This window comes from Caenorhabditis briggsae (assembly GCF_000004555.2).
Source record: "Caenorhabditis briggsae complete genome, chrII, whole genome shotgun sequence".
Lineage (NCBI taxonomy): Eukaryota > Metazoa > Nematoda > Chromadorea > Rhabditida > Rhabditidae > Caenorhabditis > Caenorhabditis briggsae.
This window is the reverse complement of record NC_013486.2, coordinates 1,630,105-1,658,100: the sequence shown is the minus strand read 5'-3', so window position 1 is coordinate 1,658,100 and position 27,996 is coordinate 1,630,105. Positions and strand designations below refer to the sequence as shown.

Sequence of the window (27,996 nt, the reverse complement as noted above, 5' to 3'; positions counted from 1 at the left end):
TGGGGGAAACAATAGTTAATTGGCACAATTATCTCCCTTGATAGAATCCATGGAAACCCAATGGAATTCTCTCTTCTGGAATTTCAAATCTCGCGGTTTCCTTCAACGTTTTGGCGTCCAGAATCAACACGAATGGTGGTTGTGTTACACTGATCGTCATAATTGGGACAATTAGGATTCCTGAGAAACAAGTTTCTATATTTTTAATTCGTTCAGAAAATACTGTAAATTCTCTACAAAATAGTTCAAAAATCACATTTCTAGACCATCTGGGAGCTGAGATATGAGCTTATAAAGTTTTGAAAAGACGCAGACAGCTAGAGTGTCTCGTAGTCTGCGTCTCTCTTCTCTTTAATTTCAAATGGATGTAACTCGGGTTCTAGATGAGCTAGAAGAGTGATTTTTGAACCAGTTTTCATCATTTTTTGCGTTTTTTTTTAAGAATCTTAAAAATTCTGACTTTTTGAGAAGTTAATTTTTTCAAATTTAATTTTGTTCTATAGAAATGTTGAAAGAGTATGAAAAATCCTCCAAACTGGTCTAAAAACCATGATTCTAGCTTTCCTAGGAGCCAAACTACACCGTTTTAAAGTTTCGAAGAGACGCAGACAGTTAAAGTGTCTTGTTGTCTGCGTCTCTAGCCTCCTGATCTTTAAAGGCGCATATCTCGCGAACCGTTTGGGCTATCAAAACGCTATTAACTACAAAAATGTGTAGAATTTAATTTTACACATTTACGTAGTTAACAATTTCTCTCTAGCTTTTCTAGTTTTTCAGAAAATCCCAATTTCTTACCATCATCCTCTTCCACGCCCTCTGGATTGGGCACAAAAATGGGCTCGCCACAGATTTGGTGCTCATTCTCTCGGTTCCAAATCAAATGATTTCCGGTTTTCAAATCAGCCTTGATTACCTGAAAATAGATAATTAGTCGTTTAATTGCCCTGGTAATTACCCACCCCAGCCGGATTCTCGTTGACTTTTCCGAAAACGGTGGAGCCAAAAACGTATTTGTCTCCTTCATGTTGATTTTCTCCCAGTGATAACGAGGGAATTCCATGGCTGAAAAAAAAAGTTGGTGGCCTAGGATTCCAAATTTTCTAGGCCATCACTTACAAACGTCGCAGGTCCGTTTCTCGGTCAGTTTTATGGATCCATCATCCTCGAGAATTGCTGAGTAGCCGGTTTCCCAATCCAAAGATTCTAGGATATCCTGTCCCGGGATTACTGTAGATGGAATTGATAGAGGAATGATCACACGGGTGAGGTATGGAAGGAAGGTGAGATCCTGAAAGTTTTTATTTTCGAATATTCGAATTTTCGGTTTTTCGGTAGATTTCAAGCATTTTTTGAATTTCCAAAACTTTGAAAAATTCGAAAATTTTAAAGTTTTTAGGGATTTAAAGGACATTCAAATTTTTTGATTTTTAAATTCTTTGAATTTTTCGGATTTTCAGAATATTTTGAATATTTTGGATTTTCAGGATTTTCAGATTGTTTCTGAATTTCTGAATTTCTGAATTTCTGAATTTCTGAATTTCTGAAATCCTGAATTTCTGAATTTCTGAATTTCTGAATTTCTGAATTTCTGAATTTCTGAAATCCTGAAATTCTGAATTTCTGAATTTCTGAATTTCTGAAATCCTGAAATTCTGAAATCGTGAATTTATGAATTTCTGTATTTCTGAATTTCTGAATTTCCGAAATTCTGAATTTCTGAATTTCTGAAATCGTGAAATTCTGAATTTCTGGATTTCTGAATTTCTGAATTTCTGAATTTCTGAATTTCTGAATTTCTGAATTTCTGAATTTCTGAATTTCTGAATTTCTGAATTTCTGAATTTCTTAATTTCTGAATTTCTGATTTTCTGAATTTCTGAATTTCTGAATTTCTGAATTTCTGAATTTCTTAATTTCTGAATTTCTGAATTTCTGAATTTCTGAATTCCTGAATTTCTGAATTCCCGAATTTCTGAATTTCTGAATTTCTGAATTTCTGAAATCCTGAAATTCTGAAATCGTGAAATTCTGAATTTCTGGATTTCTGAATTTCTGAATTTCTGAATTTCTGAATTTCTGAAATCCTGAAATTCTGAAATCGTAAAATTCTGAATTTCTGGATTTCTGAATTTCTGAATTTCTGAATTTCTGAATTTCTGAATTTCTGAATTTCTGAATTTCTGAATTTATGAATTTATGAATTTATGAATTTATGAAATTGTGAATTTACGAATTTCCGAATTTCTGAATTTCTAAAAATCCTCAAATCGGGAATTTTAGATGTATTTTTCAAAAACTCACATTCTGAAACTCTCCATTCCTCATATTATCGATATCCAAAGTCCTGAAATTTCCGGCATTCTCAATTCTACAGTAATCCACAACCAAGCATCCATTTTTCTCAAAAGTGTTCGCATGGTGGAATGTGAAAAATGGGTCCATTTTCAGCTTCAAATCCAATTTTTCACCAGTTTTCTTGTTCAAGATGAACACTTTGACATCCTGATTATTCTTCCATTCCAAACAATCACGATAAGTCGCATTGATAAAATTTCTCAGAATGAATTTTTGAAGGTTCACTCTCACAGGCGACTCAAACATGATCAAATAGTTCTCAGACATTCCGAAAGAGTGCATATACGTCGGGTACAATGGATCCGACGCGGGGATCTCTCCAATTTTCTCCGTGTGCTCCCAAGAGTGATTACTCTCCGATTGCTCATTTTTCGGGTTCCGGGTTACTGTAAAAACGTGCGCCGAGTCGGGTCCGAAACGAGATCCAATGTTGTACACGTCCCCGTTCTCGTCGTAGAGTTGATGGGCGGTACAGGAATGAAGGGCGACGTATTTGGAGAAGTCGGCCTGGAAAATGAGAAATATCAGAAAAATCATATAAAATACAAAACGAATGACGTTTTTAGCTCATCTAGGAGCCGAGAAATAGCTCTTTGAATTTTAGAAGGTGAGAGACGCAGTGTGTCTCGTCGTCTGCGTCTCCGGAGTGTCTGACTGTCTGCGTCTCTTCAAAACTTCAAAACGCTGTATCTCGACTCCTAGATCGCCGTCTGCGTCTCTAGCCTTTCTAAACTTCAAGTGACCATATCTCAGCTACCAGATGAGCTAGAAAAATGAAATTTTGACAGAAATGTGTCAAATTTAGATTTTAATGTCTCTATGTATCTCGAAAACTGTAAAAGCACAAAATTTAAAAAAAATCTGAATTTTTTTCTGAAAATCACTGTTTAACCCACTATTATAGTCTTAAATCACTTTTCAAGCCGGGATTTTCGATTTTGATTTTTTGCTTTTTTTTTAATTCTTAAATTCTTGGAATCTCTCGAAATTTCCACTTTTAATTTTTTGGATTTTTTGCATTGAATTTCATTTCAAAGAAGACTTGAAATTTCCTACAAATTCGTCTAAAAATCATTTTTCTAGCTCTTTTAGGACCCGAGATATAGCGCTTTGAAGTTTTGAAGAGACGCAGACAGTTAGAGTGTCTCGCCGTCTGCGTCTCTAGCCTTCCTAAACTTCAAGTGACCATATCTCAGCTATCAGATGAGCTAGAAAGTTGAAAATTTTCGAGAAAGTTGTAAAATTTTATTTTACACATTTCAAGATGTGATTTTTTTTGAATATTCTGATCGGCAAGTGAAATACGCGCCTTTAAAGCTTGTAAACTTTAAAGATGTATCTCTCGAGAACCATTAACGCTATGAAAAAATTTCCAACTAGAAAAATGTCGATAATCGAATTTCCAGCATGTCCATATAAATTTCTCACCTCTCCCAACGCCTTCAACGTATCCAAATCGATTCTATACATGTATGGCGTCTCGGTGCACGCATACAGCCCATCTCCAACTGGTGTGAACGCCACATTTGCATTGTCATGTTTCTCCGGTGCTTCGTGCATAAAAGTAGAGAAATATTTCGAGAAAAGCGTTTTGCATGGGTCCGGGAATGTAGCAGTTCCGAAGGAGCCGGCTACGATACGCTGGGCTTGCATGTTTTGGGCGTACGCTTCCGATTCCAGATAGCGAGCCGAGTAGAACATCTGAAAGAAAAAAAATATTATTTTTTTGAGTTTAGTTTTAGATGAGAAAAAAACTATATGAAAAATCTTGCAGAATTCGAAAAGAACCAAGTTTCTAGCGCTTCTGGGAGCCGAGATATGGGCATTTGAAGTCTAGGAGAGACGCAGACAGTTAGAGTGTCTTGCCGTCTGCGTCTCCAGCTTTCCCAAACTTCAAATGCCCATAACTCGGCTTCCAAAGGACCTAGAAAAATGGTTTTTTGATTATAATAAAGGAATTTTTATCTATTCCATGATTATTGAAAAATTCAAGAAATTTTGTTTCAAAAAATTTGAAATTCTAAAACTTTTGAACTTTAACTGGATTCACTACATTTCCCAGCTGAAGGAGAACCTATTACAGAAAAAAATCGCGTTTCTAGCTCTTCTAGAAGCCGAGATATAGCGATTCAAAGTTTTAGGAGAGACGCAGACAGTTAGAGTGTCTCGTTGTCTGCGTCTCTAACTTCCCTAAACTTCAAAGCGCTGTATCTCGGCTCCCAGACGACCTAGAAAGTTGGTTTTTAACTAAAATGAAGGCATGTTTTCTATTACACAATCATTTAAAAATAAATAAAAAATTTTTAAAAAGAAAATTTTTCAAAAAACTTTAGTTTTTACCATCAAATTAAATTGACTATATTTCCAAAGCCTATCACGAGCAAAATCACATTTCTAGCTCTTCTAGGAGCCGAGATACAGTGATTTGAAGTTTTAGGAGAGACTCAGACAGTTAGAGTGTCTTGTTGTCTGCGTCTCTAGCCTCCAAAATTACAAACCACTGCATCTCGACTCCCAGACGACCTAGAAAAATGGTTTTTTGACTGTTATAAAGGAAGTTTTGTCTATTTCATGATTATTGAAAGATTCAAGAAATTTTGTTCCAAAAATTTTGAAATTCTAAAACTTTTAAACTTTAACTGGTTTCACTACATGTCCCAGCTGAAGAAGAACCTATTACAGGAAAAATCGCGTTTCTAGCTCTTCTAGACCGAGATACATTCATTTGAAGATTAGGAAAGACGCAGACAGTTAGAGTATCTTGACGTCTGCGTCTCTAGCCATCCTAAACTTCAAATGCCCATATCTCGGCTCAAAATTGCGCTAGAACGCTCAAAATTCCTGCAAAACATCTTTCAAAAAATGACAAACCTTTCCATTCTCAAAATGGTATCTCTGCATAAAACCGAGACCGTCAAACCAGTGTTGATACTTGTCCTCTCCGATTTCAAACATTCCAGGTCCATTTCGAAGCATGGTCCCTTTCAAATAACTTGGCACCGTGCCAATTTTTCGACACTCTTTTGGTTCCACAACATTCTCGAAATTGTGGAAAAGACGAGAGAATCCTGAGGCTTCCATGACTGAAAATGGAAAGTTTTCAGAAAAAAATTATTTTTCAAAAAAAAATCTACAATCTTCTACCTATCCTATCTGCCTATTTATACCCTTTCACCACAAACATAGAGATAAGATAGTTAGAGACGCAGACAGTTAGACAAACACTGGACACGATGTGTCCAAACGCTGGACACGATGTGTCCAGTGGTTAGAGATAAGAGGTGCTAGAGAAAAAGAGAAAAAAGGGAAATGTGAACCGTACAGCAGAATGGAGTTTGTGATGTACCCTTCAGAAATTCAGAAATTCAGAAATTCAGAAATTCAGAAATTCAGAAATTCAGAAATTCAGAAATTCAGAAATTCAGAAATTCAGAAATTCAGAAATTCAGAAATTCAGAAATTCAGAAATTCAGAATTTTAAGAAATTCAGAAATTCAGAAATTTAGAAATTCAGAAATTCAGAAATTCAGAAATTCAAAAACTTGAAAATTTAGATCACAAAAAATTTATTGATATTTTCTATACAGAATTAGAGGAATCAGTATTTTCAGAGTTTTCAGAAGTTTCAGAATTTTCAGTTTCTTTTCCAGGTTCTCCATCTGGAAGTTCCATGCCGATTTCCTGTTTTTCCGGGGACAATTCGTCGAAAATTCGAGAAAACGATGGATGCGATTTTTGGACCATGAATAGGCCGTGGAGGGGCTGAAAATTTGGAATTTCGGAAATCTGAAAATTCCAAAAACTTACAATCCCTTGATTTTTGAATCTTCTAAATGCCAAAACTGCACAAAAAATTACCAGCATTGTTGGAAAAAGCGTTAGGGTCCATCCAAGAATCTGAAGGAAAAAAATCGTGGCCTAACTTTTTCAATATGGCCTAGGATTTATGCGGATAACCTAGGTCTCACAAAATGACCTAACTTTCTCAAAATGGCCCAGTTTTCTCAAATTCGCCTAGTTTTCTCAAAATGGCCTAACTTTCTCAAAATGGCCTAGGTTTCTCAACATGGCTTAGTTTTTTCAAAATGGCCTAACGTTCTCAAGGTGGGCTAGTTTTCTCAAGGTGGCCTAGGTTTCACAACATGGTCTATTTTTTCTCAAGACGACCTAGTTTTCTCAAGACGACCTACATTTTAAAATGACCTGATTTTTCCAAGGTGGGCTAGGATTTCTCAAGGGGACCTAAATTTCTCCAAATGGCCTAGAATTATTTTCTAGGCCACTTACATCAAAAATCGGTGGATAAACATCGGGTTTATTCATGTATGGATAACTCCTCCAGCCCGTCAAAAACATCAAAATCACTCCGAAAATCGGACTCAAAAATTTCCAATTCCACCCGTAATACGGACTCGCGTGGCCTAGAAAACTCTTGCAACATCCTCGGCCATCGCCTAGCATGGATTTTAGGTCCGTTTCGAAACGGCCCATTCCGTAGAGGTAGCCAACAATGATACACATTGATGTGGCTGAAATCATCGCACCAAATCCTGAACCGTACTCGTCGAATAGTTCGAACCAGTAGATTCCGGCCTGGAAAATTCCAGATTTTCAGATTTTTCAAAAATTAAGCATTTTTAGATTTGAAAATTTAAGTTTTAAAAAATTGAGTTTTCAGAAATTGTGACTCTTTAAAAATTTGAAAATTTCAGAATTTCAGAATTTCAGAATTTCAGATTTTCAGAATTTCAAAATTTCTTAATTTCAACATTTCAGATTTTCCAGATTTCAGAATTTCAGGATTTCTGAATTTCAGAATTTCAGAATTTCTAAATTTCTGAATTTCTGAATTTCTGAAATCCTGAATCCCTGAATTTCTGAATTTCTGAATTTCTGAGTTTCGGAATTTCAGATTTTCAGAATTTCAAAATTTCAGAATTTTTTGAAAAAGTCAGAATTTTAAATTTCTGACTTTCAGACTCTGAATTTCCGGTTTTCTGAATTTCAGATTTTTAGAAATTATTTTTTTTTAACTCACATCTGTCGTCAAAACAATTCCAATCAAGAACAACACTCCGCTGACACTCGCAACGGCGATAAATTTCCGTTGTCTGAACCACGGGTACTTATCACAAAGGCATGAGCACATTTCCTCGACCATCACTGTAATTTTTGAATTTTTAAAATTTTTGACATGAAAAAGACAAGTTGTCCCTCTATTGTGTCTTTAATTTGAATCTCTAGCTTATCTGGGAGCCGAGATATAGTTATTTGAAGTTTAGGAGGCGAGACGCAGACGACGAGGCACTCTAACCGTCTGCGTCTCTTCAAACTTAAACTGGCGATATCTCAGCTCCTAGAAGAGCTAGAACAAAAATTTTTAGTAGGATTTAGAGGAAATTCGATGTATTTTTCGATTTCATCGCAAAATTGGAAAAATTGGAGAAATTGCAATTTTAAAAGTTTTGAAATTTTGTAATAATGATCTCACCCAATTCCGAACTAAATCCTAAAAGTAGCAGCATGAAAAAAAACAAAAAGCTCCATAACCAAGGAATCGGCATCTGATTCATTGCATCTGGATATGCTACAAATGCCAGTGTGGGTCCACTCGCCACAACATCAGACACCTGCACCCCGCGTTGTTTCGCCAAGAAGCCCAGAGTTGAAAAAACCGCGCCTCCACCAATCAAGGCGGCCACCGCCACTGCCACGGGCTTGTAACAGCCAGCAGCGCCGCCAAGCGCCCGTGTCCGGCTGGCCCAGTGGGTAAGAGGCCTGACTCTGGATCAGAAGGAGCAAAAGTTCGAATCCTCTTGGAGTATATAGGTATTTTATGGCTTTTGACTCGAATTTTTTATTGTTTCAAGTCTAAAATCGATTTCTAAACCAGCGTTTGAAGCAAAAAATTAGATTTTCAAGCTCAAAATTGCACATACCCTATAAAAATTATGTCCTATATCAATTAAGGGGTAGGTTGGGAAAATTAGCTGTTTGAACCGGAAACAGAGTTTAAATGACTTTAAAAAAGAATTTCGCCTCGAAAACTTCAAAAAACTGGGTTCCAGTGCGATTTTTGACTTGAAACAATAAAAAGTTCGGGTCAAACACCCTAAAAAACCTATATACCCCAAGAGGATTCGAACTTTTGCTTCTTCTGATCCAAAGTCAGACGTCTTACCCCCTAGGCCAGCCGGACGCGGGCGCTTTGCCGCGCTGCTGGCTGTTATAAGCCCTTGATAGTGGTGGTAGCAGCCGGCGCGCGGTTATAAGGGCAATGGTGGCCGCCGCCCGCTCCTGCACACTTGGCGCAATGGGCAAAATGTTTGACTTTGGAGCAGAAGAGCCACAAGTTCGAATCCTGAGTCGGTAAATAGGTTTTTTATGGCTTTTTGACTCGAATTTTTCATTGTTTTGAGTCATAAATCGATTTCTAAAGCAGTTTTTGGAGCAAAACATTAGATTTTCTAACCTGCCCTTACCCTATAACAATTATGTCCCCTGTCATTATAAGACGCAATATTCATCAATCCAGCAAATCCAAGTCCCAATGAAAAACACAATTGGGTCAGTGCGGCGGACCATGTTTCATATCTCAGCAACTTTTTGAAATCCGTCTGAGCCAAAAAGAATTTGAGCCCGTCGGAAGCTCCATCCAAAGTGACTCCTCTAACGAATAGTATCAAAATTATGACATATGGAAGGACTACGGTAGCATAGGATAGTTTTCCAATGAATTTCATTCCTTTCGTGATACAGATTACGGTAAGTATCCACGCGATAACCATAGCAATGAATACCGGCCAGTTTAGAGAGTTGATATCGGTGAGAGTGGTTGATGGGCGAACGATGAAGTTTCTAAAGGTTTTTTTAGCTGATCTGATTCGAAAAAAGTGGTTTCCAGAGCTATTTTTGAGTTGAAACTATGAAAAAATCGAATTCTACGCTATCAAAAACCTATACAGCCACTCAGGATTCGAACTTTTGACCTTTCTGAACCAAAGTCAGACCTCTTACTCACTGCGCCAGCCGGACGAGGGCGCTTGGCGACGCTGCTGGCTGTTAAAAGCCCGTGGCAATGATGGTGGCAGCCGGCGCGCGGTTTTAATGGCACTGGTGGCCGATGCCCGCTCCTACACACTTGGCGCAATGGATAAGAGGCCAGACTTTGGAGCAGAAGGTGCAAAAGTTCGAATCCTGACCGGGTATATAGGTTTTTGATAGCGTAGAATTCAGAATTTTCATTCTTAGAAGGTCAGAATCGCTCGGGAAAGCAGTTTCTTGAACAAAAATCAGTCAATTTTCGACTTTTAACTCACGTAAAGTACTGTTCTGAGGCGCTAACGAGAGTGACATTTTCATAGTCCTTGAAATCGTGACAAGACCCATTCATATAGATCATTCTGGAATGATTGAACCCCTTTCTGCACATTTCTTGGGCCGGAATATTGAAGCAAGTGGCTGGATCATTCCACGGATTATCACATTGTCCCCATTTTCCAGAATTTCCAATGATGACATTAAAGAAATAAACACTGATCCAAGCAATTAGCAACATAAAATAAATACTGACAATTGCTGCAATCGAAGCTCCGCCCCATCCGAAACCTTCTAGAATCGGCATCATCCTTCTGTAGACAAATGGAGGGGACCGTCCGTGAAATTGACCCAAAGCGAATTCCAAATAAACACATGGAAGTCCAAAAAGGATGGCACAAGTGATATAAGGGATAAGAAATGCTGATCCACCATTCTCATAAGCTCTCGTTGGAAAACGCCAAATGTTTCCGAGCCCTACAGACAGGCCCATACAACTGAGAAGGAACTCGATCTGAAAAATCGTTTTGAGAATCGAAAAAAGAGCCTTAAAATGCGTTTCTGGACTCCAGACAATGAAAAATTCGAATTTTACACTATTGAAAACCTATATACCCCCAAAGGATTCGAACTTGTGGCTCTTCTGCTCCAAAGTCAGACCTCTTACCCACTGCGCCAAGTGTGTAGGAGGGGGCGCCGGCCACCATTGCAGTTATAACGCCGGCTGCCACCATTACTTCCACGGGCTTATAACTGCCAGCAGCGCCGCCAAGCACCCGCGTCCGGCTGGCGCAGTGGGTAAGAGGTCTGACTTTGGATCAGAAGGAGCAGAAGTTCGAATCCTCTTGGGGTATATAGTTTTTTTTGGGCGGTTGACTCGAATTTTTTATTGTTTCAAGTCGGAAATCGCACTGGAACCCAGTTTTTTGAAATTTTCGAGGCGAAATTCAGCCTACCCCTTTATCAAACTTCTGTGGATCCTTGGCATTATTCGATTTTTGAGATTCCGAATCTTCGGTGTCCCCAGAATCAGTATTTTTAAGATCGCCTGAAAAAAAATTGGCTTGAAAAACGATTTTTATTTATTTAGACCTTCAGATTGAGACATTTTAAAAGAAAACAATTGTCTAGTTCAGAATTCGATTTTTTGAGTATTGTAGATAATAGACTAGAACCACGAAGCAAGTTTTTTTCTCTTTTTTCTAGTTCACGAGACATTTTTTAGAGGTTTTGAGCGATTTTCAGAAAATATACAACTTTTCTATCATTTCTGTTTTTAGTTCAGCCTTCTATCTTATCTGGGAACCGAGATACAGGGATTTGAAGTTTTCGATGCGAGAGACGCAGACGCCGAGACTACTCTAGCTGTCTGCGTCTCTCCGAAACTTTGATTGGATGTATCTCGGCTCCTAGATGAGCTAGAAGAGTCATTTTTGTTGCAATAAGCTATATTCTAGCTGGAAATTTTTACTGAAGTTCAGAAAATTCCAAAAATTCAAAATTTTTCTATTTCTTCAGATTAATTTAATCTTGAAAATTCTTTTGATTTATATATTATCTCAAAAAAGAGGAATTTTACTTCAATTATGTTTTCATTTCGAATCTCTCGCTCTTCTAGAAACCGAGATATGGTGCTTTGAAGTTTTGAAGGCGAGAGACGCAGACAACGAGACTCTCTAACTGTCTGCGTCTAAACTTCAAATCGCTGTATCTCGATTGCTAGATGAGCTAGAAGAGTCATTTTTGGTTGGATTTGAAGGAATTTTTGTGCATTTTTCAATGAGATTACAAAATTTAAAAATTGAAAAGAAATTTTTTAGACTGAATTTCAAAAAATCTGAAAAACACGAAAAATTTTCTGATATTTTTATCAACCCATTTCATCCTTTTTTTCATCGATCGACAATTCCCAAATCCCAGAAATTGCCCCACAAAAGACATAAAAAATTTCGAATGGCAATTGAATACATGTGTTTCTGTTCATTTCCCCTCCTTCTTATTGCTCATCCTTCCCTCTATTCCGATTGCTCAGATTTTCCCCTCCGTCCCGCCATTTTTCCTGAAATGAGTGGGAGTAAGTACTTTTGTTTCGTGTCATATAGATGCCCCGGCTGTGGTCCCATCCGATGACAGCAAAATCATGTCGTATAAAAGTTTTGCCACAATGTGAGGGGGGAACATTTTTTTTTTTTGAAATTCTCCTTCTTTCCAAATATGCAAAATAGAGTTTTACACATTTTAGAATTTTTAAATTTGTTTCTAGCACTTCTAGAAGCCGAGATAAATCCACATAAAGCATAGAAGGCTAGAGACGCAGTGTGTCTCGTCGTCTGCGTCTCTCCAAAACTTCGAATCACTGTATCTCGGCTTCTAGATGAGCTAGAGCGATCATTTTTCGTGGGATTTGAAGAAATTTTTGCGTATTTTTTGTTTCAATTGAAATGGTAAAAAATTCTGGAAAATTTTTTTGAAAATTTTTGGGTTTTTCTACAAAAAAAAAATTTTTTTTAATTCCTTGTTTCAGTTTCAATTTCAGCCAAAAACCAACTTTCAAGCTTTTCTAGGAGCCGAGATATAACCATTTCAAGTTTTGAAGAGCCGCAGACAGTTAGAGTGTCTCGTCGTCTGCGTCTCTAGCCTCAAAAACTTCAAATCACTGTATCTCGGCTTCTAGAAGGGCTAGAACAATCATTTTTGGTGGATTTGAAGACATTTTTGCGTATTTTTTATTTCAATTGAAATGGTGAAAAATTCTGAAAAAAAATTTTTTCAAAATTTTTGAATTTTTCCACAAAAAAAAAACAAACAGGTTTCTTTTTTTGAAATTCCTTGTTTTCAGCTTCAATTTCAGCCAAAAACCGGCTTTCTAGCTTTTCTACAGCCGAGATATAACCATTTCAACTTTTGAAGAGACGCAGACAGTTATAGAGTCTCGTTGTCTGCGTCTCTAGCCTCAAAAACTTCAAATGACTATATCTCGGCTCCCAGATGAGCTAGAATAATAATTTTAGATTGGAATGAAAGGAAAATCTATATATTTGTTTTAGAGTAAAACTCTTCAATTCCAATAAATCTGAGAACTTTGCATTTTTTAAGCTTCCATTTTTGATCATTGGTCGAAGGCAACTTTCTGACGAAACTTGCCTCTAGGCTCTTCTCCAAAGTTTTCTCTCAAATTGCACTGAAACTCTTTTTTCAGTCTCGCGTTTTTCAATTCTTGATTAAAATTGAAATCTTCTTTTCCATTTTCTTCGTTTTTCTTGTTTCCTAAAACCCAAGAAGTATAGGAAAAATAGGGAAAAAGAGGAAGCAAACAATTTGGAAATGAAATGTCAGAAGACGTCGTCTTCAGAAAATGATGACTTTGTCTTCCTCTGGAATCCCTAAATTGTATTTGTTGTCTCGCTTTTTGTATTTTTTTGGGTTTTCTTTTTCAATTCAGAAATTCAGAAATTCAGAAATTCAGAAATTCAGAAATTCAGAAATTCAGAAATTCAGAAATTCAGAAATTCAGAAATTCAAAAATTCAGAAATTCAGAAATTCAGAAATTCAGAAATTCAGAAATTCAGAAATTAAAAAAAAATTCTGAAATCATGAAGATCCAAAAAATCTGAATTTCTGAAAATCCTAAAAAATTCAAAAAGCGAAAATTCCAAAAAAAAAATCCCCGAAAATAAATCAGAAAAAAAGAGCAAGATCATAAAATAGAGCCCTCTTATGGTTTTTCTTATTTTTCTCGGTCATAACATTATTCTACTTTCCGGACCACAGAAAAAAGAGATTATTCTCTGCTTTTTTTCCTGATTTTTGACAATTTTAAAACCAAAAAAAATGAGTTGAACAAAAACGAAAATTTTGGGTTTTTGGGATTCCTTTGGGACCCCAAATGGTCCGAAATAGAAGACGTGGGATGCTGAAAAAAATGTATGAAAATGTTCTTTTTCTGTGGGGTTTTTGAGGGTCCTCATTATGAGTTTTTTGATGTTATATTATTTTTTTGGAAATAAGAATTCATGGAAAAAATACAAAATTTCTGAATTTCTGAATTTCTGAATTTCTGAATTTCTGAATTTCTGAATTTCTGAATTTCCGAATTTCTGATTTTCTGAATTTCTGAATTTCGGAATTTCTGAATTTCTTAAAATTCTTTTCAGAACTTTCGAAGCAGCTGAAACTTTCTGCAAAATAACATCTAATTTGAAATTTCGATATGGATTACTGTAGCTAATTTTTCAGCTGTTTCTTTTTCAGAATTTGAAGCAATTCTGAATTTTTCAGAAGTTTCGGAATTTTCCGAAATTTCAGAGTTCAAATTCAAAAATGAATTTTATACATTTCTTGGTCCATATTTCTGAAAAAGTAAAAAAAAAAAATAGTCAGAACCCAGAAGAAAGAGAACATCAAAGTGATTGACAATTGTTGTCTTCCTTTTTCCATTTTCTCATTTTTTTTTTTGGTGAATTTCTCTCTCATATTCCAACTTTTTCTTCTCAAATTCTGGAAATTTCTGTTTAAAACCTCAGAATTTTCCAGAATAAAACCCAATTTTTTTTTTTCGCTTCTCCTCTATTTTTCATAACATCCGTTTTCCCCCCATATATTCGATAACAAATTACCGGAATTCAATAATTTCCCGTTATTTTCAGAATCCTTTGTCTAGGTCCTTCTACTATTTCAAGAATACTACTTACTTTATTTTCAAAAAAAAAAATATTTTTTTCCTAAATTTAAAAATTCAGCATTTTTAAAAATATTTTTCTTGAAAAATATTACGTTTTGCAGAAAGAATCAGCTTTCTAGAATATCCGCGAGCTGAGATACAGCGCTTTGAATTTGCGAAGAGACGCAGGCAATTAGAGTGTCTCGTTGCCTGCGTCTCTCGCCTCCTAAACCTCAAAGCGCTGTTTCTCGGCTCCCCATGCACCGATTTTGTTCATTTTTCCGACAAAATTTTTGGATTCGTTAGTTTTATCAATTGATCAGCATTTTTCAAACTTTTTGAAAATTGCAAAACTTTTATTTTTTTTTTTTTCATCTTCCTAGCTCTTCTAGAACCCGAGATTGACCCATTCAAAGTTTCTGAGGCTAGAGGCGTGGACAACAAGACACGCTGGCTGTCTGCGTCTCTTCAAAACTTCAAATAGTCATATCTCGGCTCCTAGAAGTGCCAGGAACTTGATTCTTGGAGCAAATTGTAGAATTTTTTCCCGTTGTTCAGATTCTTGGAAAAATTTTGTGGTCCATTTTGCCAAATATATACATACTTGTTGTTACTCGGATGTCCATTTTTTTGGGTGGCGGTGGTGGTGTACTCCATTTGATTTATGACATATTTTTTGGAAAAGAGATGCAGAGAAAGCATAGAAGACATTGTAAAAGTGTCAAGCATTTTCGAGTTTCTAGAATATCAGAATTTCAGAATTTTTGCAATTTTCGAATTATTTTGAATTTAAAAAACTTTAAAATATTTACAGATGGAGTATAAAATAATGAACAAATCAGTCCAAAAACCGACTTTCTAGCTTGCCTAGAACCCGAGATAAAACGATTTAAATTCTAGGAGGCTAGAGACGCAGTGTATCTCGTCGTCTGCGTCTCTCACCTCCGAAACTTTAAATGAAGATATCTCGGCTCTAAAATGAGCTAGAAAGATGCGATTTCCACAGAATTGATTTAATTCTTATCAAAAATTCGAATTCGCCAAATTTCAGAAGAATGGTTTTTTTTGAAAATTAGGAAACATTTCAAAGTCAGCTGCTTCTCTTTTGTTTCGCTCTCTAATTCGAAAATGTATCGCTTTTTTTCTCGAAATTTCTGACACTTTTCTATATGGACCCATGTTATTCAAAATGTCCCTTTTGAATTTTTTTGAAATTCCAAATTTCCCCTTCTTCTTCCGAAGACAAAGTTTCCCATCGGGGACTCATAAACCAAAAAATCATGTAGTTGAGTTCTCGTTTTCACACACTTGAAGAGAACTCCCTCTCTCTTTTTCTCTGCGCCTCTCTCTCTCTCTCTCTCTCTCTCTCTCTCTCTCTCTCTCTCTCTCTCTCTCTCTCTCTCTCTCTTTCCTCTTGTTTTACATATATCACATCATCAGAAAATTCAGAAGAACTTGAGTTCGAAAAAACTCCTCTTCGTTGGAGAATTTTGGATTCTCAATGTTGACTTCTTACACTTCGTGTTTGCAGAATTCAAGTTCCTCCGATGACGTCACGAGAAGGCGCCAGAAGCATGGCAAGCTTCAGAAGGACAGTTCTGGTTTTTCTGGTTTTTATGGAAGCTGTACAGGTATGAAGAAATTGTTAAATGTGAGAAATCTGTTAAAAAATCGAGCTTCTGGAGTTTTTAGAACCCGAGATATAGCACTTTGAAGTTTTGGAGAGACGCAGGCAGTTAGAGTGTCTCGTTGTCTGCGTCTCTCGCATCCCAAACTTTGAACGACTGTATCTCGGGTTCTAGATAAGCTAGAAGAATGATTTTTTGACTAGTTTGTTTCATTTTTTGCACTTTTTTATTATTTAAAGATTTTTGAAATTTTTGATCTGTCTTATATTTCGGGAGAGTTACTGTTTTTGTAGTTTTAAGCCAGTATAGGTATTTTTGATCAAAAATTTCAAAAATTTCGGAAATTCCGAGACGTTTGCAAAACTAAATTCCAAAGATTCAAAATAACTTTTTCTGATTTTGGAAAGTTAAAAAATTCTAAATTTTTGAAAAAATCAAAAAATGCAAGTTGTAAGCTCCAATTTTGTCTAAAAATCAGGATTCTAGCGTTTCTAGAACCCGAGATATAGCTCTTCGAAGTTTATGAGAGACGCAGACAGTTAGAGTGTCCTGTTGTCTGCGTCTCTAGCCTTTTAAACTTCAAAGCGCTGTATCTCGGCTCGGTTTTTTCAAAAATTGTTGGAATTTTCAATGTAACCTTACAAGGGAACCGGTAATAGTAATAAATTCATGAATTTGGGGGAAAATAAAATGTGTTTTTGCAAATTTTTGTGAGAAATGAAATTTACTAAAAATTTGACACAATTCTATCTAATTTTCAAGTTTCTAGCTCTCCTAGAAACCGAGATATAGTCATTTGAAGTTTTGAAGTTGAGAGACGAAGACAACGAGACACTCTGCGTCTCTATCATCTTGAAGAGACGCAGACAGTGGAAACTTCAAATCGCCGTATCTCCAGTTCTGGAACAGCTAGTAACTTGGTTTTTTGACGAAAATCATCGGATTTCCAGATTTGCTCTGGCGTGCGAGCCGCGTTGCGGCTCCGCAAAAAGTCCAACTCGGCGGATGACTCGGAAGATGAGGAGTTGCAGGATGAGATGTACAACGACGCAATTTATGATAAGGCGTCGATTTTTGAGCAGGGGTGTGTTGTTTAGTTTCCAAAATCAACTTTCTAGGACGTCTCGGCGCCGAGATGCAGCCATTTGAAGAGACGCAGACAGTTAGAGTGTCTCGTTGTCTACGTCTCTGGTCCTCAAAATTTTAAATGACCACATCTCAGGTTCTAGATAAGCTAGGAACCAGAAATTTGGACAGAAAAGGTTAGGAATTTCAAATTTTTGGGAAAGAAAAAAGTCGGTTCAAATACTGAAAGTAGAAATCATTTCCTTCAATTCGGTGCAAAAATCACTTTTCTAGCTGCCCTAGAAGCTGAGATACAGACATTTCAAGTCTTTGAGAGACGCAGACAACGAGACACTCTGCGTCTCTCGCCCGACGTGAGAGACGCAGACATTGAAACTTCAAAGCGCTGTATCTCGGCTATTAGATGAGCTAGAACCTTCTAGTTTTTTTGCAAAACATCCCAAATTTTCAATAGAATTCATTTTCAGAGAAACCCACGACTTCCTCCAATTCCTTCGTTCCATAAAATACGATCATCGTCAGGTACCAGACGACGGATTCGATGGACCCGTTCATGTGAACGTCTCCATCGTTGTCAGTAACATTCGATCGGTTTCTGAAGTCACCATGGATTATTCCATTGAAATGTTTTATCGAGAATCGTGGCGAGACCCAAGGCTAACCTATAGTAGAGAGAAATTTAAGAATAAAACTGAAATTTCGCTTCATGAGAGCTACTCGAATTTTCTATGGCATCCGGACACTTTTGTGCCAAATGCGATTTCTTCGAAAAATCCCAGAAGGCAATCGATAACGCATCGATCGCTTTTGAGGTAGGAATCTTTGACAGCTGACCGAAAATTGGGCTGAAAATCTGGAAAAAAATTTCCAGACTTCGAAATAACGGATCAATATTGTATAGCCGACGATTATCGTTAATTTTGACATGTGGAATGGACCTGACCCTGTTTCCATTCGACACTCAACTATGTAAAATGGGCTTTGAAAGTTGTAAGCTACAGTATCCCAAGAAATTGAATCCTGAAAGTTTCAAAAAATTTCAGACGGCTACACAGCGGACAAAGTCAAATATTTTTGGTCATCTGGAGTCATCCAATCTCTGAAACTTCACAAAATCCGGCTACCTGATTTCCAGGTCAAGGAGGCTTATGTGACAAGTCGAGTGGAGAGCTATGCTACTGGTAGGTACTACCTAGACCGTTGCAGGAAATTTGAATCTTCTTCAAAGTTTTGAAGGTGAGAGACGCAGACAACGAGACAATCTAACTGTCTGCATCTCTTCAAATTTCAAATCACTCTATCTCAGCTTCCCGGTAGCCTAGGAAGTTCATTTTTCTTCCATTCTGACTCTCAAGGTCACCTTAACACTTTTTGGGTTAGGGTGAAAACATGATTCCAAAGTTTCAAGTTTCGAAATTAAATTTTTCCCCAAGTTCTGTTTTTTTAATAAATCAAACAATACAAATTCAATCTGTCATTTTGGTAAAAACAATCAATTTTCTAGGAACCGAGATATAGCTCTTTAAATTTAAGGAGGCAAGAGACGCAGACGACGAGACACTCTAACTGTCTGCGTCTCTTCAAAACTTAAAAGCTCTGTATCTTGGGTTCTAGAAGAGCTAGAAGAATGATTTTTCGACTAGTTTGTTTCATTTTTTGCACTTTTTTTCATAAATCAAAGTTTTCAGCGATTTTTCTAAAAATATTTTTTTGAAAACTTCAATTTTTTAGAAATACTATTAATTTTAAGAATATCCTTCGGAATTCATGTATTTATGTAAAAGTTTGAGCTTTCTAGCTCATCTACAAACTGAGATACAGCGCATTGAAATTTCGGAGGTGAGAGACGCAGACGACGAGACACACTGCGCCTCTCGCACGACATGAGAGACGCAGACATCTAAACTTCAAAGCGCTGTATCTCGGCTGCCAGATGAGCTAGAAAGCTCATTCTTTTTGCAAAAGAATTGATGTTGAAGGAAATTAATTTTTTTGAAAGTCTCAAACATTACAGGTGACTACTCTCGTCTGTACGTATGTTTTGTGTTCAATCGAGCCGCCGGTTTCTGTTTCTTGCAACTAATCATTCCGTCGACAGCTGTTGTCATAACCTCTTGGGTTTCGCTGTGGATGGAAAACGAGACATCGTTTCAGGTGATTTTTCGGATAAAACTTTTCTCCCAAATTAAAAAAAAAATTTCAGGACATGATCTCTATTATCCTCACTATCACATTTTTATTGTTTTCGTACAATGAAGTGATGCCCCGTGTTAGTTATATCAAAGCAATGGATGTGTATCTAGGTAGATCAGAATTTTGAAAAAATCGATAATCGATTTTTCAGGTGTCTGTTTTTGTATTGTGTTCCTCTCACTGATCAAACTGGCAGCTGTGAAGTATATGAGACAGAGATTATTGATAACGAGGTGAGAAATTCAGAAATTCAGAAATTCAGAAATTCAGAAATTCAGAAATTCAGAAATTCAGAAATTCAGAAATTCAGAAATTCAGAAATTCAGAAATTCAGAAATTCAGAAATTCAGAAATTCAGAAATTCAGAAATTCAGAAATTCAGAAATTCAGAAATTCAGAAATTCAGAAATTCAGAAATTCAGAAATTCAGAAATTCAGAAATTCAGAAATTCAGAAATTCAGAAATTCAGAAATTCAGAAATTCAGAAATTCAGAAATTCAGAAATTCAGAAATTCAGAAATTCAGAAATTCAGAAATTCAGAAATTCAGAAATTCAGAAATTCAGAAATTCAGAAATTCAGAAATTCAGAAATTCAGAAATCTGAATGTCTGAAAGTCTGTAAATCTGAAAATCTGAAAATCTGAAAATCTGAAAATCTGAAAATCTGAAAATCTGAAAATCTGAAAATCTGAAAATCTGAAAATCTGAAAATCTGAAAATCTGAAAATCTGAAAATATGGAAATCTGAAAATATGGAAATCGGAAAATCCAAAATTTTAATAATTTCAAAAGTCCTTAAGTTTCTAACCCTTGTTCTTGCTCTAACCCAATCCATTTATTCCTAACCCAATTATTGATTTTTCATCCTCCTAATCAATTATCGATTTTCTTAAAAATCGATTTTTCTGTTTTCCGAACTAACAATTCCCTGTACAAACTGTCTCAAGTGGGTACCGAATGCACGCTGACCCGTCTGGATGCCTTCGAAATGGAGAATTTGGAAAATGCCACGTCATCAACTTCTGAAGACGTCGTCAAGACTTCAGATGGACCTTCCAGCCAAACAATGTGAGGAGCACTCTGGAGATTTTTGAAAATTTTGCATGATTTATTTCTCGGAATGCCTTCTTCTATTCTCTATCTATCGCACAACTTGAAAAATTAAAATTCCTGAAAATTCGAATTTTCCAGAGACACATCGATCGTTGCCGCTGGCATGCTACCTATGCTTCGATTGGTCAATGGAATCTCATCCCCGGAGGTCAATGGATCTACAGGCGGATTCACTTATGAGAATCCTGCGGTTAAAAAGTGAGTAATTGTGAAAATTTGAAGCTTCTAGCTCTTCTGGGAGCCGAAATACAGCGCTTTGTAGTATAGGAGGTGGGTGACGCAGACAACGAGACACTCTAACTGTCTGCGTCTCTTCTAAACTTTGAGGCGTTGTATCTCGGGTTCTAGAAGAGCTAGGAAGATGAAAATTGGACAGAATTATTAGTGAAAACAAACCGGTTCTGTGTTTTCCAAGAATTTTGAAAATTTTTAATTTTTTAATTTTTTCAAAAAATTTCGAAAATGCATATTATTAGATAAAACTAAAAGTTTTAGAAATCCCTGTAAAAAAATGAATCTTCTAGACCTACTGGAAACCGAGATATGGCTATTTAAATTTTAAGAGGTGAGAGACGCAGACAACGAGACACTCTAACTGTCTGCGTCTCTTCAAAACTCCAAATGGCTGTATCTCGAGTTCTAGGTTGCCTAGAAAGATGAAAGTTGGACAGAATTATGTAAAAATAAGCATATCTTGTGAAAATAGGAAATTTGAATTTGTCAATTTTCAAAAAAAAAATTCACAAAAATTTCAAAAATGCACATAATTTGATAAAACTAAAAGTGTTAAGCTCTTCTGTAAAAGAACAAACCTTCTAGCTCATCTGGGAGCCGAGATATAGCGCTTTGAAGTTTCGGATGCTAGAGACACAGACAACGAGACACTAGAGACACAGACAACGAGCTTAACATTTCAAAGTTTTCTGTAAAAAAACAAATCTTCTAGCATTTTTAGAACCCGAGATACAGCTATTTGAAGTCTAGGAGAGACGCAGACAACGAGACACTCTAACTGTCTGCGTCTCTTCTAAACTTTGAGGCGCTGTATCTCAGCTCTGAGATGAGCTAGAAACTTGAAACTTTCTGAAAAATATGTAATTTTTAGTTAATTCTCAGAAAATCTTGAAATCTTTAGGGTCTCCATGTCCCCCGACACGTTCACTCAAATCCCAATCGACACCAATGGCACAACGACTCCAGTATGCCGTCAGAATCGCGCCAAGGACAATGGAAATGGTAGCCGAATTTCAAAATTTCAGAAATTTTGAAAATTGAACTAAGTTACAGTATCCCAATCATCATCGTGGTTTGAATTCTCACCGACTTTCATGCATCGCTTCCATTGGATCACACAGATGACGTTCTTCTTTGGATTCGTCATTTTTTGCCTTTTTTATTTTTTGGTCTATCCAAATATTCATACACAGGTTGGTTTTTAGGTGAAAACAGTGTAAAAATCATGATTCTAAGTGCATTTTGAGCTGAGATAGAGCCATTTGAAGTTATAGAAGCGAGAGGCGCAGACGACGAGACACTCTAACTGTCTGCGTCTCTTCTAAACTTTAAACGCCTGTATCTCGAGTTCTAGAAGAGCTAGAAAATTGGTTTTGGGACCAGTTTTCATCATTTTTCATACTATTCCAGGTGCTAAAAAGAGTTGAATTGGAAAATTTTCTCAAATTTCCATTTCTCGACAATGAAAATAAACAGACATTTTCCTTTATTTCTATCCAATTTACATCTTTCTAGCTCATTTTAGAGCCGAGTTACAGTCATTTGAAGTTTCGAAGGCTAGAGACGCAGACGACGAGACACTCTAACCGTCTGCGTTTCCTCTAAAATTTAAACGCCTGTATCTCGGCTCTCAGATAAGCTAGAATGCTGGTTCTGCTGGAAACTGAAGCTGAAAATCTGAAAAATTCGAAAATCAAAAAACCTTCGAGAAAATTTTTTTCCAGATTACCGACGACGATTGTGACCGTCAGATGGCCGAGTGGTTCGCTGAAATTCATTGAAAACGATTTTCTTCTGAAAATGGAAATTTTACATTCTAATTTTATTATTTCTCTTCGGGTTTCGAAAATTTGTTTAACATAAATATTTTTGGCCTAGATCTCTCTTTTTTTTTCTTTATGGCCTAGGTTTCTCCAGATGGCCTAACTTTTGCAACGTTGCCTAGGTTCCTCAGTATAGCCCAGGTTTCTCCAGATATCCTAGTTTTCTTAATATGGCTTAGGTTTCTCAAGATGGCCTAGGTTCCTCAAAATGGCCTAGAATTTTCCCAGATGGCCTAGTTTTCTCAATATGGCCTAACTTTCTCAGCATGGCCTAGTTTTCTCAAAATGGCATAGAATTTTCCCAGATGGCCTAGTTTTCTAAATATGGCCTAAGTTTCTCAGCATGGCCTAGTTTTCTCAAAATGGCCTAGAATTTTCCCAGATGGCCTAGGTTTCTCAAAATGGCCTAGGTTTCTCAAGATGCTCTAGTTTCCTCAAGGTGGCCTAGATTTCTCCAGATGGCCTAACTTTCCCAAGGTGGCCTAACTTTTTCAAAAAAAAAAGACAGATCATTAGTAAAACCGTTTATTCCGTTGAAAATTTTTCTGGTCAAAAATTGCAGATCACGAATTTTTTTGAAATATGTCTTCCTTTTTTCCAATGTCTATACACTATCCGTTCGAGTCGTCGTATTGCTCATCTCACATTCTACAGTAATACTTTCGGCACTTTTCGGTTCAAAATCCACTAATTGTCGTCCAATTTCCTGTTTTTCCGGGGACCATTCATCGAAGATTCGAGAAAATGATGGATGCGATTTTTGGACCATGAATAGGCCGCGGAGGTGCTGAAAATTTTGAATTTAGTCTGAAATTTTGAAAAATCAAAATTCCAAAAAAACTCCAAAAAACTCACAATTTCCAGTTTTTGAAAATTTCGATATGCCAGAAATGCACAAATCGGGACCATACTGAATGGAGAGATTGCTAGGGTCCAGCCGAGGATCTGGAAGAATAAACGGTGGCCTAGGATTCTCAAGATGGCCTAGGTTTCCCCAAATGGCCTAGGTTCCTCAGAGTGGCCTATAGTCTGTTGTGTGTCCCATTTCGTTATAACGTGGTGGCCTAGAAAACTCAACTTGCAAAAGTTAGGCCATCAAGTTGAAATGACCTAGAATACACACCAGGGGCATGTTAGGCCATTTCTAGGTCATTTTAACATGGTGGCCTAGAAAACTCAAATTGCAAAAGTTAGGCCGCCATGCTAAGTGACCTAGAACACAGAAGATGGCCTAGATTTCTCAATATGCCTTAGATTTATCCAAATGACCTAGTTTTCTCAAGATGGCTCTGGCTTCTCAATATGGTCTAACTTTTTCAAGATGACCTAGAATTTTCTAGGCCACTTACATCAAAAATCGGTGGATAAACATCGGGTTTATTCATGTATGGATAATGCCTCCAGCCTGTTAAAAAAACCAAAAACAGCCCAAAAACCGGACTCAAAAATCTCCAATTCACACGAAAATATGGGCTATTGTGGCCGAAAAATCTGGAGCAACATCCCCTTTTCGAGCCCATCATTGATTTTAAATCGATTTTGAAATTGCCCATTCCGTAGAGATGGCCAACAATGATGCACATTGATGTGGCTGAAATTACAGCACCAAATCCTGAGCCGTACTCGTCGAATAGGGAAAACCAATAGATTCCGGCCTGGAAAATTTCAGAAATTTCAGATTTTTTTTGAATTTCGGGGTTTTCTGAAAATTAGAGGTTTTCAGTCATTCAGAATTCTAGATTTCCAGAGATTTAGATATTCTGGAAATTTCAGATTTTAGTTTTTTTTTTCGGATTTTCTGGAACTGTAAAGTTTCTGAATTTCTGAATTTCTGAATTTCTGATATTCCGATTTTCTGAATTTCTGAATTTCTGAAATTCTGATTTTCTGAATTTCTGAATTTCTGAATTTCTGAATTTCTGAATTTCTGAATTTCTGAATTTCTGAATTTCTGAATTTCTGAATTTCTGAATTTCTGATATTCCGATTTTCTGAATTTCTGAATTTCTGATATTCCGATTTTCTGAATTTCTGAATTTCTGAATTTCTGAATTTCTGAATTTCTGAACTTCTGAATTTCTGAACTTCTGAATTTCTGAACTTCTGAATATCTGAATTTCTGAATTTCTGAATTTCTGAATTTCTGAATTTCTGATTTTCTGGAATTCCCGATTTTCAGATTTTCTGGAATTCCCGATTTTCAGATTTTCTGGAATTCCGATTTTCAGATTTTCAGATTTTCAGATTTTCAGAGGTATCAGTTTCTACGAATTTCATTTTTGTATTACAGATTTTCAGTTTCTCGGAATTTTGGAGTTTCTGAACTTCAGATTTTTCTCAGAATTTTCTGAATTTGCAAATTTAAAATTTCCAGATTTTTAGTTTTTCAGATTTTTAGATTTCTATTTTTGTCAAATTTCAGGATTCCCAAAAACTCACATCTGTAGTAAAAATCAATCCAATACAGAAAAGTACACTACAAACTACAGTAACCACCAGGAATTTCCTTTCTCGAAGTCTCGGAAATCGATCATAGAGGCACGAGCATATTTCTTCAACCATCACTAAATTTAATTTTTTCAATAAGTTTCTCAATAGAGCACACTTACCAAACACGGAACTAAATCCTAAGAGCCACAACATTACAAAAAATAGAAAATTCCAGAGGTACGGTATTGGCATCTGATTCATCGCATCTGGATACGCTACAAATGCCAACGTGGCACCGGATTCTAAAACTTCTGAAATCGGAACGCCCCGTTGTTTGGCCAAAAATCCTAGGGTCGAAAACACAGCGGCTCCGCCGATCAACGACATCGTGGTATCGCCAATGATGACGAATATGGCGTCCTGGAAATTGTTTTAGGCTTGAAGAGAGGCTGGAAATGAGTTCTACGCCCCAAAAAACCTAGTGCAGGCTCAAACAATCTCAAAATTCTTCAAAAAATCTCAAAAAAGGATTTCCTTCGCGTTTTTCAGGTTCTCACACCCAAAAATTCGAGTTTTACGCCTTAAAAAACCTATAAACCCCTTCAGGATTCGAACTTTTGACCCCTCTGCTCCAAAGTCAAACCTCTTACCCACTGCGCCAACTGTGCGAGGCCAAGCAGCGGCCACTTTTTGTCCCTAGAAGCGCGCGCTTTGCGGTGGGCAAGCAGCCAGCGGCGCCGCCGAGCGCCTGTGCCGGAATAGCGCAGTGGGTAAGAGGTTTGGCGTTGGAGCAGAAGGGTCAAAAGTTCGATTCCTGAGTGGGTATATAGATTTTTTTAGGCGTAGAATCCATATTTTTTATTGTTTCAGGTCGAAAACTGGCTCGAAAAGTACTTTTTGAATTGAAAATTGTAGAAAATCAGCTTTTTTCGAACCGCTCTCGGTGTGTATAAGGTTCGGGATAGTGTAGAACTTGAATTTGACAGTTTTAGATTCTAGAAATTCAGTTCTGACTGGCTTTTTGAGCTTTCGATCCCAAGAATCTACTCACCCTATAACAATTATGCTTCCGATTATTATACGACGCGATATTCATCAATCCGCCAAATCCGATGGACAGTGAAAAACACAACTGGGTGAGTGCGGCGGTCCACGTTTCATATCTCAACAGCGAGCTGAAATCCGAAGCGAGCAGGAAGAATTTGAGCCCGTGAGATGCTCCATCCAAGGTGACACCTCTTACAAACAGTACGAACATTATAAAGTACGGTAGGATTACTGTAACATATGCCAGTTTTCCCACGAATTTCATTCCTTTCGTGATACAGAGTACGGTAATCATCCATCCGATAGCCATCGCGACGAAAATCGGCCAATTCAGAGTGTTGACATCGAGAAGGCCTTTGGAGGGACGGATTATGAAGTTTCTGGAATTCAAAAATTCCCAAAAAATCTCGGTTTTGACCACATTTTTAATTCAAAAAGTGCTTTCCATCACGATTTTCAGCATTTGAAGACCAAAAATTTGACTCAAAAGCCTTAAAAACCCTATATACCCCTGAAGGATTCGAACTTTTGACCCCTCTGCTCCAAAGTCAAACCTCTTACCCACTGCGCCAAGTATGCGAGGCGAGCGGCGTCCAGCGTGTGCCCTTATAACCGCGCCTGCCATCATTGCCGCCGAAGCGCGGGTTCATAACAGCCAGCGGCGCCACCGAGCGCCTCCGCCCAGATGGCGCAGTGGGTAAGAGGTCAGACTTTGGAGCAGAAAGCCAAAAGTTCGAGTCCTGAGTGGGCAAATAGGTTTTTTAGGGTGTAAAGTTCGATTTTTTTGGGTGTAAGAAGCCCTAAATGAACGTCAAACGTGTTTGAAGGAGCGAAAAGTTGTCAATTTCACTGAATTTTTAATCTAAAAAGTACTATATAGGTTTACAAAGACCTAAAAGTTTAATTCAAAAGTTAGTTCGCGCCTAAAATGGAGTTCTAAGCCCTGTTTTCCCTCCTAAAAGTTTTAACTTACGTAAAATACTGTTCCGACGCGCTCACCAGCGTTACATTTGCATAATCTTGAGCGTCATGACACGATCCATTCATATACACAAACTTCTTCGGCTCCATATCAGTACTATTCCAATTTCGTTGGTGTCCATGTTTACAGGATTCTTGAGCCGGAATATTGAAACAAGTGGCTACATCATTCCAAGCATTATCACATTTTCCCCAAGACGACGAATTTCCAATTATTACATTAAACATATAAACACTGATCCAAGCAATCACCAGCATTAAATAAATACTGACAGTGGTGATTAAAATCGCCGCGACCCAACCGAAACCTTCGAGAATCGGCATTATCCTACTGTAGACAAATGGTGGGGATTTTCCCTGATATTGACCCAAAGCGAACTCCAAATAAACCCCGGGAAGGCCGAAAAGGATGGCACAAATGATATAGGGGATGAGGAATACGGATCCGCCATTCTCATAAGCTCTCGTTGGAAAACGCCAAATGTTTCCGAGTCCTACAGACATTCCTAATGCACTTAACAGGAATTCGATCTGAAAATAGCTCAAATTAGCAGATTTTCTTAATAAAAAGTACTTCCCCACCCATTTTTCGGGTTCTAACATCTGAAAATTCGAAAAAGCGCGGTTATAAGGGCACACGCTGGACGCCGCTCGCCTCGCATACTTGGCGCAGTGGGTAAGAGGTTTGACTTTGGAGCAGAGGGGTCAAAAGTTCGAATCCTTCAGGGGTATATAGGGTTTTTAAGGCTTTTGAGTCAAATTTTTGGTCTTCAAATGCTGAAAATCGTGATGGAAAGCACTTTTTGAATTAAAAATGTGGTCAAAACCGAGATTTTTTGGGAATTTTTGAATTCCAGAAACTTCATAATCCGTCCCTCCAAAGGCCTTCTCGATGTCAACACTCTGAATTGGCCGATTTTCGTCGCGATGGCTATCGGATGGATGATTACCGTACTCTGTATCACGAAAGGAATGAAATTCGTGGGAAAACTGGCATATGTTACAGTAATCCTACCGTACTTTATAATGTTCGTACTGTTTGTAAGAGGTGTCACCTTGGATGGAGCATCTCACGGGCTCAAATTCTTCCTGCTCGCTTCGGATTTCAGCTCGCTGTTGAGATGAA

The 27,996-nt window shown here is 37.3% G+C and overlaps 4 protein-coding genes across 4 annotated transcripts; 1 reads left to right on the top strand and 3 right to left on the bottom strand.

Moving 5' to 3' along the window:
• Positions 1 to 28: 28 nt before the first annotated feature.
• On the bottom strand, positions 29 to 5,436 carry CBG18419 (the record flags this gene model as incomplete). Its single annotated transcript, XM_045241755.1, has 7 exons — positions 29 to 180; positions 796 to 913; positions 956 to 1,062; positions 1,117 to 1,288; positions 2,302 to 2,862; positions 3,784 to 4,056; positions 5,227 to 5,436. 7 exons carry the CDS (start codon positions 5,434 to 5,436, stop codon positions 29 to 31), a joined length of 1,593 nt encoding a protein of 530 aa, XP_045096481.1.
• A 1,362-nt stretch (positions 5,437 to 6,798) lies between these two features.
• On the bottom strand, positions 6,799 to 27,398 carry CBG18416 (the record flags this gene model as incomplete). The annotated part of the gene is made up of 5 exons (XM_002646726.1): positions 6,799 to 6,948; positions 24,852 to 24,976; positions 25,022 to 25,262; positions 25,894 to 26,269; positions 26,863 to 27,398. Coding segments are annotated over 5 exons (1,428 nt in total), but the record flags the coding sequence as incomplete, so codon positions are not given.
• CBG18418 lies at positions 8,838 to 10,162 on the bottom strand (the record flags this gene model as incomplete). The annotated part of the gene is made up of 2 exons (XM_002646728.1): positions 8,838 to 9,234; positions 9,741 to 10,162. Coding segments are annotated over 2 exons (819 nt in total), but the record flags the coding sequence as incomplete, so codon positions are not given.
• CBG18417 lies at positions 16,994 to 22,370 on the top strand (the record flags this gene model as incomplete). The annotated part of the gene is made up of 10 exons (XM_045241754.1): positions 16,994 to 17,049; positions 17,515 to 17,859; positions 17,919 to 18,037; positions 18,091 to 18,228; positions 19,062 to 19,201; positions 19,251 to 19,350; positions 20,434 to 20,542; positions 21,491 to 21,591; positions 21,643 to 21,782; positions 22,314 to 22,370. 10 exons carry the CDS (start codon positions 16,994 to 16,996, stop codon positions 22,368 to 22,370), a joined length of 1,305 nt encoding a protein of 434 aa, XP_045096480.1.
• Positions 27,399 to 27,996: the final 598 nt, after the last annotated feature.